The sequence below is a fragment of the Marmota marmota genome, unplaced genomic scaffold (assembly GCF_001458135.2).
Source record: "Marmota marmota marmota unplaced genomic scaffold, marMar, whole genome shotgun sequence".
In the NCBI taxonomy this organism is placed as follows: Eukaryota; Metazoa; Chordata; class Mammalia; order Rodentia; family Sciuridae; genus Marmota; species Marmota marmota.
Genome location: NW_026000026.1, coordinates 188,707 through 201,027, shown reverse-complemented (window position 1 = coordinate 201,027; position 12,321 = coordinate 188,707). Strand labels below are relative to the sequence as shown.

General features: G+C 44.9%; 1 protein-coding gene across 4 annotated transcripts in view; it reads left to right on the top strand.

The window, feature by feature from the left end:
• The first annotated feature begins 132 nt into the window (after positions 1 to 132).
• The window catches only part of Pcmtd2 (protein-L-isoaspartate (D-aspartate) O-methyltransferase domain containing 2), a 28,325-nt gene continuing 16,136 nt past the window's right edge, over positions 133 to 12,321 (top strand). The window contains exons 1-4 of one of the 4 annotated variants that reach the window (XM_015477894.2): positions 133 to 257; positions 3,768 to 4,098; positions 8,264 to 8,366; positions 9,004 to 9,175. In XM_015477894.2, the coding sequence (XP_015333380.1) occupies positions 3,792 to 4,098; positions 8,264 to 8,366; positions 9,004 to 9,175 (582 nt within the window). In that variant the 5' untranslated portion in view covers positions 133 to 257; positions 3,768 to 3,791. Of the gene's footprint in view, positions 258 to 467; positions 1,654 to 3,082; positions 3,101 to 3,767; positions 4,099 to 8,263; positions 8,367 to 9,003; positions 9,176 to 12,321 lie in introns of those variants that run through there. The other 3 variants (XM_048810565.1, XM_015477902.2, XM_015477913.2) reach the window with 3 other exon arrangements.

Genomic DNA, 12,321 nt, shown 5'->3' with positions numbered 1-12,321 from the left:
AAAGACCCAAGGTGAGGCTCAGCCAGCTACACTGCAAAACAAACCCCTCCACGGACGCGTAGCCACTTTAAGCGCCCTCGCCGTCGCCCCTTTAACCCGCGGCGCAGGCGCAGTGTGGCCGCGGCGCGCGCAGGCGCAGAGGCGGCGGCGGATGTTTACGGCGGCCGAGGTCGGAGCGGCGTCCGGGCCGCGGACGCCAGGGACGCGCCCGAGCAGCTGCCGTCGCGGCCCAGACCCGCGGGCCGCCGAGCGCGGAGGTAGAGCCTCCGCCGCCGCCGCCGCCGCCGCCGCCGCCGCCGCCGCCCGGTCCCGCCTCCTGCAGCCCCGCTGCTCTCCTCGATCTCCTGAGCGCCAGCCGTCTTCCTGGTCTCCCCGCGCCCTCCCTCTCCGGGACGTTCGCGCCTGCCGCTCNTCCCAGCGCTCCCTCCCCAGCATCTCCTCCCCAGGATCCCATGATCTTCCCTCCCCAGCATCCCCTCCCCAGGATCCCGTGATCTTCCCTCCCCAGCATCTTCCCTCTCAGCGCCCCCTCCCCAGCATCTTGTCTCCCCAGCATCTTGCCTCCCCCAGCATCCCTCCCCAGGATCCCATAAGCTTCCCTCCACATGATCTTCCCTCCCAGCGCCCCCTCCCCATAATCTTCCCTCCCTAGCATCCCCTCCCTAGGATCCCATAATCTTCCCTCCTTAGTGTCCCCTCCCCATGATCTTCCCTCCCCAGCGTCTTCCCTCCCAGAGTCTTCCTTTCTCCAGCATCTTCTCCTCAGTGCCTCCTCTCCAGCGCTCCCTCCCCAGAGGCTCTCCCCAGCATCTTTCCTCCCCATGATGTTCCCTCCCCAGCCTCTTCCCTGCCCCACATTATGTCCTGTGGGTCCTGTCCTCCCCTGCCTTGTGCTAGTTGGGATCAGCTTACTCGAGGCCCACCACCTGTCCTTGCATAAGTAGTTCTGAAGCGAGTTTTCTGAATCTTTTCAGAAAATAGAATTGGCCCGAGCAGTAGGAAAAGGTCTTAAGTAGTGACAAGGAGAACTTGTCTGGGCTGGGTTCCTTTGTTCTTCTCTTCAAATTTGTCAGCTGAATATCAGCCCCTTGCCACTCTTGTGCCTACAGAGGTTGTCTTTGTTCTTGTCAGCAAGAAATGGGTAAAGCAAATGCACTTGGTAGCCTGTCATTCAAGAGTGAGGGATGCTGGATGCCTATGAAGGCTCAGGAATTGTGGCTGCCTATCCCTTTAAGGTGGTGGGGTTTTCCCCACTGGTTCCTCAACTGTGATGTGGCTGGGAGAGTGTTTTGAGAAGCCAGTTTTTCTCGCTCTCTCTTTCTCTGAGAAACCAGTTTCCCTCTCTCTCTCTCATAAACCAGTCTCTCTCTCTCTCCCCCCCCTCTTTCTTCTTAAAATTCCAGTTTTTAGAAAGCTTTCCTGTGTGTTTAGTAGTACCTGTTTCCAACATGGACCACTGGTTAGGCTTTTCTCCATGAATAGGAACTTTTCAGGATTCTGGTTCTTAAGAGGAGAAGCCCGTTTTCCATCATTCTGCCCTCAGGATGTGTGCTTTTGAGTCCCTATCCCCAGCTCATCCTCTTCATAGTTCCTTTAAGAAATGACCTCCAGATTGGACCATGGGACCTCCTTGTGAAGATTGCCAAGACCAATGTAATTAGGAATGCCCACTTCCATAACCACAGCTCCACTCGTGTTGATATAGCCACAGTCACAGACCTTCCCTTGTGGCTGTAGCTCAGTGCATCTTCTTCTTGCTGGTCACTACTGGGCAGGAACTGTATTAAGGATTTCAGCAAACAGTAAAGTACAATAAGGGCAGCATCCTAAAAGTGCTTTTCCATTAGTTTGAGAGATTGGATTTAACTGGTGCAGTGGTAGGATTTGGTTTGGTGAGGACATCTTCAAGTATGTTGTGGGTGTTTTTGGTGTGTTGCGTGATGACTGATTACATCCATGTCTGCAGTTAGCAGTGATCTATCCTTAGGAAGGAGTGTTGGATTATAGGATAAAGCCAGTAAGAGTACCACACCCACTGTACCTGTGGGTAGGGTTGCCCTGATGGTCAGAGGGTTAGCAAGACATTTCGGGTAAAGAGTGTTGCTACTCTGTCAGTTGCATTGGTGTAAAAAAACACAGGGCTAAGGCCAGATGGTCCTGTTTTGACTGCATGCCCTGGCTGTATGATTGTGAGCCAGGTAACTGCTCTTCTCCAGCTCATTTATGTGAGGTCACATCTGGCAGGTGGCACCACTAGAAAGGTGGTAGCTGTTTTTCTAAATAGCTGCCCTTTGATATGGAATAAACTTTCAAAGTGAGGAAAAGTTCAAAATAAATGATGCTTAGTGAAAATGAAGCATGCCTAATGTACAGTTTGTGCTATCTCATAAAAAGAAAAGAGCAGTGTTGAGATACAGTGACAGAGCATTACATACAGGCTTTGGGGTAAAGAGGTGGCTTTCCTGACCTGACACATAGTAGGGTATATGGCTTTCTAAATAGGCCATTAAGAATCTAAATGCAGGACTCCACTGTTAATCAGTGAACAGAATTGTCACTGATTGTGACAATTGACTATGCCAGGCTAGATAGTGGTGTTTCTTCAGAATGAAGCCGCTCATCCAGGATTAAACCCAAATATTAGCACATAATCCCCGTGTAAGTTGTCTAGCGTGGCTGTCATGGAACTGTGGCTCTGAAACAGCTTCAAATGGGGCTGACGTGTAGTATTTGAATTGTGGTTTGAAGTCTCATGTTCGGCCCTCAGATATTGATCATGGACATAGGTAAATAGAAGAGACACATTTTGTTCACCTGCTCTAAGAGGCTGGAGATTCACACAGGTGGTGTTTGTATTCATTCTGGCTAACTGCTCTTCTACAGTTGTCTGCCCAGTGTTTCCTTGCTTCCCTCATTCTGTAGTTGGAGACCCACAGGACTGAGAGGGAGCACTGCAGAGTGTTTGAGTTAGTCTTCCTGGGGTGGTCTTTTCCCCAGAAGTTGCACCTGAGTCACCATCTTGTGTGAAGAAAAGCTGAGGCTTTGGAAAAGGTGCCTGGGGCCAGGATGAACTGTTTCAGGAGGAGTGGGAGCACTCCAGGTGAAAGAGCATTTCCCTGTGCAGTAGATGAGGACTCAGTGTTGCAGAAGTTGGGCTGAAAGGTGACAGGCAGGTGCTGCACATTTTCCTCCCTGAAAGTAGTTTGGGAGAAAGTAAGAAATGCACTTTTGGGAGAGTTGGAGATCTGCATGGTGCCTTCAGAAGTGGGCATGGGGCGTTCTGGTAGCTGCTGACCTGCTCCCTAGCTTCTAGCTTTGAAGTTCATTTTGTGCTTGTTACAATAGGTGTTTGCCACAATGTGTTCTCCTTGGGAAGAAAGTTTTGTTGATATTTTGTCCAAAAATTGAACATCAAAATACCCAAATGAACACATTGGATGTGTTTGACTTAAGTGGGTCTTTTTGTGTGTAGAGGTGTAGAATTACCAGACGAAATTTAAGACACCACTTAAATTTGAATTTCAGATAAACATCCAATTTTTTTTTTTTTTTTTTTTTTTTTTTTTTTTATTGGCTTGACTTTCTAATTGAACTGGGCTTTTCTTCTAAATCTGGTATCTTTCATCTAAATCTGGAGGGTTGGGTAGTTAGACAAAACATTTCATCTGTATTATTTCCAGAGTTGAGAATTTGAATTTGGTATATTTAGATCTTTTATTGTTTTGATCTTATTCTTAATGTAAATAATTCTTTGATTTTGGTTCTAGTCTTGCCTGAGTGTAATTCTGAACATGGGCGGTGCGGTGAGTGCTGGAGAGGACAACGATGAGCTGATTGATAATCTGAAGGAAGCCCAGTATATCCGGACGGAACTGGTAGAGCAGGCTTTCCGTGCTATTGATCGTGCAGATTATTATCTTGAAGAGTTTAAAGAAAATGCCTACAAGGACTTGGCATGGAAGCATGGAAACATTCACCTCTCCGCCCCATGTATCTACTCGGAGGTGATGGAGGCCCTGGATCTGCAGCCTGGGCTCTCGTTTCTGAACCTGGGCAGTGGCACTGGCTACCTCAGCTCCATGGTGGGCCTTATTCTAGGTGAGTGTAGAAGGACAGTGTGCAGATCCCTGGATCATTGCCTGAGGTTGCTCTCTTTGGGCATAAAGTACAGTCTGCTAACTGCATGTCCTGTGAGAGACTTGGCCTCCCCGAAGTTGCCAGAAGTGTCGTCACGGTATGGTGGGTGGCCAGATGACATGCATCCATGAGTCCCAAGTTCTTAGGGCCTCTCTCCTGACTCTTCTCACTTTCAGCCTGCAGTCTGTCATGGCCGATGCACCACCAGGAGAGGAGGGTAGATCTTGAACTTGTGATTTCTTGACTTAACCACTGTGTTCCCTTTACTCCTTTCCACTGAGAGTCATTATGGTCCTTGGTAGTTTAAGTTTTTCTAAGTAGTTTCTATTTGTTTTATGTTTGATACCGAAAGAGTAATACCTGTAAGTTTATATACTTTTAAATAAACTTTAGGAATGGAAGCAGTTTCATAGGTTATCTTACTTGAAGCCATTTAGCTCATTTTCCTGAACAATTTGTGGCAATCATGTGGGAATAAGGCCATTTCTAATATTTATAGCGGGGGGATCAGATATCCAAGGGTTTACTGAATGTTTGCCCTGTGTAAAATGCTACACTGGGGGAAAGACATGTGCTCTTACTCTGAGTGAGGTGGGATGTGTTTGCTAGGGAAATGGAAGGAGTGGCTCTGTGCTATGAGAGATGCTCTGAAGAGGAATTGGGCTGGGTCGCTCGCTACAGCAAGCTGAGTGGGAGACCCTGGATGAGGCCGGTGTGGTGTGGCTACAGTTGGCGTTTTTTGATATTGGATCTGATGGCATTTGCTGTTGGACTGTTTGTGGCTATGAAAGAAACATCAGGAACATCCATAGTGTGCTGGGTGTGGGCACACTCCTGTGGTCGCAGCTACTTGAGAAGCCAAGGAAGTGGAGTCCCGTGAGCCCAGGAGTTTGAGACCAGCCTGGGCAATGCAGCCAGATTGTGTTTCAAAACAAAACAAGGATGTTCACAGTGGCCTAAGTATTTGGAGTATGAAATTCTGAATATTAAGGACGGCTTACAAGTCAAGGAGAACTCATCACCATGTATGTCAGAGTCCCTGCTTTTTGTAATTGTTGTCACTCTGGAGAACCCTAAGTCACAATTGATTTTTTGTGGATATGGAATAAAAAGTTTAGATTCTTTTTTAAGTTTGTGAACTTTGGAATTTGGTGAAATTTGAGACTGGGCACTTGGCTCTAGGTTATAGATTGTTGTCTTCAACTTTTAAAGTGTGTACGTTTTTGTTTTTAACTTAATCTTCTTACTCAATTTGTTTTGGTTGAGACTGTTGTGGTTGTCATGCTTTGAGAGCACAATGCCCAGATGATTTATCATTTTTAAACTTGCCAGTTAGAGTCTCCCTCCTCATATCAGAACAGTTGGAGGAACCTTGGCTAAATTGGTGTTTTTTGGGAAGTAGACTTTAAAACTGGTTAGATTAGATTAGAAATGCTATTGACAGGAGAAAGATGCTTGGAAAGCCTGACTCTAGCAAGCTTGGGCTAGCCTGCTGCTCTGGATGCCCTAGAGGTCAAGAAGAGAGTGCCTGCAGCTTGATGCTGTAACCTAGACACCCTAGATACTGTTGCTTCTCCTTTCTGGGTCCCCTGGGTACTGGGAATTACACTTGAGGTCTGCAGGAAAGCGTGTGTCTTCTGCTGTGGTGGGTGTGGGCAAAGCAGCTCTGGGGTGTACTCTCAGTTCAGAATCTTGGCTGTTTGCATCCAGATGCCCCGGTGTATTTGGCCTTTTTGCCACCTCACACACCTTACTCCAGAGATCAGACCTTGTTGGCCTTCCAGCACCTGTGCACACTAGGTCTGGGTCTCCTTTGGTGCAGTGGCCCTCCTGACCCCACTGCCTTCCCCTGGATCATTCTGTCTCACCTGCCTCCCTGTGCTGTTCTGCAAGCTCCTCTCCCCTTAGCCACAGTTCTCCTTTACTTCTTTCTTACCAGTGAGGGGTGGATGGTGGTTCATGAGATAACATGCCTGAAGGAGGGACTTGTATGTGGGAGCTGCTCTGCTTGGAGGGGTCTTGCAGTCTGACCACAGCATGTGTGGTACCATGTCCTGAGGCACTACCCTGCCCACCATATCATGCTTCTCTGCTAGTGGAGGATCTGTTACTGCTGTTTGGTGGGTGAGCTGCTTGGGAATAGGAACCATGTCCTGTATCTACTACTAAATAGAAGTAACTACTTAGCATTTTCTAATTTTTTTTTTCTTTTTGGAGATGTGGTATTGCTAGGTTGCTCAGGTTGGTTTGGAACTTGTGGGCTTAAGGGATCCTCCTGCCTCTGCTTCTCAAGTGCTGGGAAATCAGGTCTAGTGAATGTTTGACACTGAAGTTGGGGGATTAATGAGAAAATGATGGAAGGGGGTCAAGTGTACACAAGCTACACTAATGCGGATTCAAGTCAGTGATTGGCAAGGGTCTTAAAATGTGAAACACTTTAAGGTTTGATGTTGTAACTAGCAAACATAGTACTTTTCAGGAAGAGTGTCTTGATGAGGGAATGTTTAGCAGCAGCTAAAGATGTGTGAGAGATACTAAGAGAAAAGAGTAGATGCTTGGCCTGGGGAGAGGGCTGTCCAGATGTATCCAGGAGCCAAAGTTCAGATATCAGGTGCATGGACATTTGCTCATTCATCAGTATTTTCTGGTTTGAGTACCACTCAAACAATGCCACATACACTGTGAGTGCAGTGTGTATGTCTAGTAATAAAATCCTACATGCCCCATGGGTTTGCTCATGTTGAGTTTTAGTGATGGGTAAGGTGAAGCATGGAGTTTGGTGGACTTCTATATCCATGTCCACCTCCAGGTAAGCACCACCCAGAACAATGTGCAGAGAAGGTGCTCACACCCTGCCCTCGTGCTCTGTCTTCCTTTGCATTGTTGAAATGAGCCTGGGTTGAACTTGGTGTACAGAGGTGTAAGCTGCTTGTAAAGTGTTCTCTGCTTGCCCCAAACTAATCTAGAAGCATGTTTACAGGAGGGAGTGCTTTTCCTCATCATGTGGGCTTGTGAATAGTCTCACAGTTTTATTTCAAATTATGGATACATAGCCAGAATTGGTGGCACACTCCTGCAATTTCTGACAATCTCCTGAGACAGGAGGATTACAATTCAAGGTGAGCCTGGGCATCTTAGACACACTCTTGTCTCAAAAATAAAATAAAAAGGGCTGAGGATGTGGCTTAGTGCTTGCCTAGCATGCACAGGCCCTGTGTTCTCTCTCCAGTACATCCAGAAAGCAAACATACAAACGAATAAAAAACTTATGGATACATTCCCTATGATACAAAAAATGTCTCATTGTGGGGCTGGGGTTGTGGCTCAGCAGTAGAGTGCTTGCCTAGTATGTGCGAGGCCCTAGGTTCGATCCTCAGCACCTCATATAAATAAATAAATAAAATAAAGGTATTGTGTCCAAGTGCAACTAAAAAATAAATTTAAAAAAATGTCTCATTGTGCCTTTTAATAATAGTTTTATTCTAACGATAATTAAAGCCTGTTTTGTGAGAATTATTAAAATGCCTATGTCTGAGTGTTTTGGGGATCCTCTTAGTGGGAAACAGAATTGCCCTAAATGCTGCCTCTGGACAAGCACAGCTGAGGCCTCTATCTGTCCCATTTGCATGTTTACTTTTCCTCTGTAATTTAGTAGGAAGACCCTGAGCTCTTGGCTCCCCCACCCCATTTTCAAATGATTCTTGTTTGAGAGCAAAGAGACCCGAGCATCTGTGTTGTGAATGGGGCTGCTGTATACATCGAAAAAGTGGCTTGAGGGGTTTAGGCCTGCCATTGTGCTAAGACAGCAAAACCTTTTGGGATTTTGCTGGATGTGGTAACCACACCTGTCCTCCTAGCAACTTGGAAGGCTGAGGCAGGAGGAGTGCAAGTCCCAGGCTAGCTTAGGTAATTTAGCAAGACCCTGTCTCAAAATAAAAAATAAAAAGGGCTGTGGTGTGGCTCAGTGGTAGAGCATTCGTGGTTTAATCTCCTGTAAAAACAAAAAACCTTGTGAGTTTATATATAATACATGCTAAGTTAGATGTGTTGCAATTAATGAAGTAGAAAAAGCAAGCAAGTGTTCTTTCTCTAGTGCTAAAAACTTTTTTATTCTGAAACCTTTTAGGTCCTTTTGGTGTGAACCATGGGGTGGAGCTACATTCAGATGTTATAGAGTATGCAAAGCAGAAACTGGACTTCTTCATCAGAACAAGTGATAGCTTCGACAAGTACGTCAGACACTAGAGGGTGTGAAATAGAATTTAAACTTTGGTCAGATACAAGTTGGCTTGAGTGTGCACCTGCCTGCAAGCATGCCTGAGCTGTGTTGGCATGATCCCAGGTCATCCGTATGCCTCTTCTGATTGTTTATGTATTCTGTAAGGACTCCAGGTTTTCTGATTCCTGTTTAAAGACAGTTTTTCACTAACGCGAGAAGAAAACAAAAATTTTTGTCTTGCTAAATTTCCGTGTTTCCAATATAAACAACTTTTTATCACAAAATTTTTTGTAAAATACAGTTGTTCCTTTTGTCTTTAAACAATTTATATAACTACTTTTTGCCACTTTAGGATAAGGCATCGAAGTTCTTATTTTAGGAATTAGACTTTTTAGGGAAACAATGTGCTTTTTCCTTCTCTCCCTCATCAAGCCGTCCAGCTGACCTTGACTATAGGCCACTTTAAACTTGGGGCATGCTCATGGTGTTTGCTTGCACTGTGTGGGTTTTGGAATCGTGGCTTCAGCTCCCAGCTCACAGTTCTCTGGGTTTTACAGTGAACCATAACCTGTGATCAGTATGAATTTTTGTATGGTCTTATGGCAGTATGGTACAGTCACTTAAAGAAAACACATTTTTCTTTCCAGGTTTGACTTCTGCGAGCCCTCCTTTGTTACTGGCAATTGCCTGGAGATTTCCCCAGATTGTTCTCAGTATGATCGGGTGTACTGTGGGGCAGGTGTGCAGAAAGAACATGAAGAGTACATGAAGAGTCTTCTCAAGGTTGGAGGAATTCTGGTCATGCCCCTGGAGGAGAAGGTCAGGCTCCCTGCAGCTGACATTTTGTGCCCTGTCTGCCAAGGTCTCCTCTGCATTTTATGTAGATATACCCTAGTAACAGCTTCTACCATCTCGTGAGCTAGGAGACAGGCAGTCACAGGCATGGTGTTGGGCCAGCTCTGACTTAGATGTGTGGCCCTCCCTGTTCCTCTTTTCCTTCTCTCTCTCCTTCTTCTCACTCCTTTTCTCCCCTCCTCTTTCCTTCCCTCTTCTCCTCCTTCCTTCCTCACCCTAGTTATTCTAATTGTTATTACAATTGTTCTAATACCAGAATTGTAATTTATAAAATTATCAGAATTATTTCATTTTGTTAGTCTGCTTGTTAAGTACCTTGGTGGTGAGTACTTTATAAGAACCTCTGCTTCCTGGGAATCTTGTTCCAAGGTTCTGGTTTGGCCATGCATGTTTGTATGTGTTTAGGTACTGTGTTTCATTGGGAAAAGAGATTATAATACATGGGCATGTCAGGTGTGAATTGGTCCTCAGGAGAAATTTCTGTCAGTTACAAAGAACCAGGAAAAAAATAGAAATGTTATAAATTAGGAGGTTGTGCACTTTTGTGCAATTTTTAAATATTAGCATTTATTTTGTTCCAGAAGTAATACCCATTTTAGAAAATCCAGAGAATATGAACTAAGAAGAACTGCTCATAGTCTTAATCTAATTACTGTCAGCATATGATTCTTGGAACACTTTTATTTTACTTATTTATTTTTTTGGTACTGGGGATTGACCCGGGGATGGGGGGGATTTGCCACTGAGCTACATTCCCAGCCCTGTTTCATTTTTGAGACTGAGTCTCAGATCTCATTAGGTTGCTGAGGGTCTGGCTCAGTTGCTGAGTTTGGCCTTGGACTTGTGATCCTCCTTTCTCAGCCTTCCAAGTTACTGGGATCACAGGCCTGTGCCATTGCACCTGACTTAATTCTTTTAATCTGTGCTGCTCCTTTTTCAAAAAGATTATTGAACATACTGGTTATAACTGACATTGTTTTACCTATCAGAGTCCAGGAATGTGATTTTAAGTCATCCACTATTCTCCATCATTTTGGTGTCTACACCAAAATGCTTGTTGAACTGTTTATTACTGGCTACTATTTTCAAGCATTAGATGGTGTGTACTATCTCACTATTACTCACTCTTTATTATAAAGACATTAGTGAATGCCCCTAGGTTTAAAAATTGTAAATATTTTAGTATGTCACTACAAAAGATAAAAGCTCTGTTTTTTAAAACATTGTTATAAGACCATTTGTAACATTAATAGCCAGTAGCCATTGTAACTTGTTAATATATTCAAATATCCAGTTCATTTTCAGATTTTCCTTATTGACTGAGAAATTTCTTCCCTGTAGCTTGTTTGAAACGGGATCGTGTTTAAGGCTGGTGTGATGCCTTTGGTTGGTACCACTCTGAAGTGCTTTTAGGTCTAGAGGTTCTCGCATCTTTCACTTTCATTTTTTCTTTGCAGCTTATTTGTTCAAGGACTCGCCTTGATGTGTCCTGTAGACTTTCCTGCAGTCTAGGTTTTGCTGTCCTCTGTCCTCTGTTTTTTCTGTGTTGCTGGTTGGATCTAGAGACTTGATTAGGGTGCTGTTCGATATATTTTGGGGCCGAGAGCACAGGAACATCTGCCAGGTATTGAAATATGCAGTCATTGTTTGGTACCCATCCTCTGTTCAGGATGCCCACATCTACGGATGCTTAGGCCTCTCATATAAAATCACGTATCGGGCTGGGGTTGTGGCTCAGCTGTAGAGCACTCACCTAGCATGTGCAAGGCCCTGGGTTCGATCCTCAGCACCACATAAAAATGAATAAATAAAACAAAGGTATTGTGTCTATCTAGAACTAAAAAGTCAATATTAAAAAAATCATGTATCATGTCATTGGCATATAGCTGATGTGCATCCTCTGGTCCCTTACAACACTGATACAATGTAAATGCTTTGTAAATAGTTGTATACTGTATTGTTTAGGGAATAAATAACAAGGAAAAAATATGTACATGTTTGGTAACATTGTTTCCCTGAGTGTTTTTGATATGTGGTTGGTTGAATTTCCGGATGCAGAAGCCTTGGATACAGAGAGTCAGCCTGACTTTTGTGTGTAGGCACATCAGGCCTGTTGTCTATTTTTTCTGATGCTTGTGGCCATGATTTAGAACCTGATGGATTATTTCATTAGAAACTGTAGAATAATACCCTTTTGATTTTATCATTTCTTCTTTATTTAGTAGCTATTGTACTTCTATGAAGAGAAAACCTCTCATTACTAATTAGATTCCCCTAAGGTAACTTTATACAAGAGAGAGAGGATAAATTTTGATTCTTAACTTTTATTTATTAATTTCTCAATAATTTGATCCTCTAACATCTGCCAAAGGTAGTGATCACTGAGGTTTTGCTTGCATTTTACCATCTTTATGAATTCCTAGATTGAACAGGCCTCATGTTTTAGTACTGGTGTGATTCTCGCCTGTCTTGGGCCAGATACACCCTCTACCTCTGTGATGGCTATACTGCTTTCTGGTGAGAAAAGGCATTCCAGGGTCAGTCTGTATGGTTTTGACCTGAGGGTTGATATGTTGGTGGTAGTTGGTGTTGAGAGGCCACAGCTGGGGCCCAGCGTGCTCATTGACACTGGGTTTGTGTGTGCAGGGATTTGTGGAGCCAGACAGTTTTGCTTGGTGTGGAGATAGAGTGCACTGTGGGTTCGTACTGGCAGCTTCCAAGCAGATTTCAGAACCAGGGACTTTCTGAGGAGCCAGTCTTGGCCACAGTGCCACCCTTCTCTCTGCTGCTTGTCTACCTGCAGTGACAGTGCCACCCAAACCAGTTCAGACCTGTTCAGATCTTACTGCTACCCACCCCTCCGCCCCCCGTGCCAGGGCTCAAGCCCAGGGCCTCCACAAGCCAGGCAAGTGGTCCACCACTGAGCCACACCCCGGCTGAGATTTTACTTCTGACGCACAGCTTACTCCTTTCCTTTCAGTTTTTAGGGGTTGCCATTCTAGGTGTGTACTTCCTGAAGTGGTTACGAGGCTCCAAGTCTAAACAGGGACTTTTTTTCCTGGCTTGTCCCTTGTACCCTTGCCTGTGGTGACCACTGTGTGGTGTGCTTT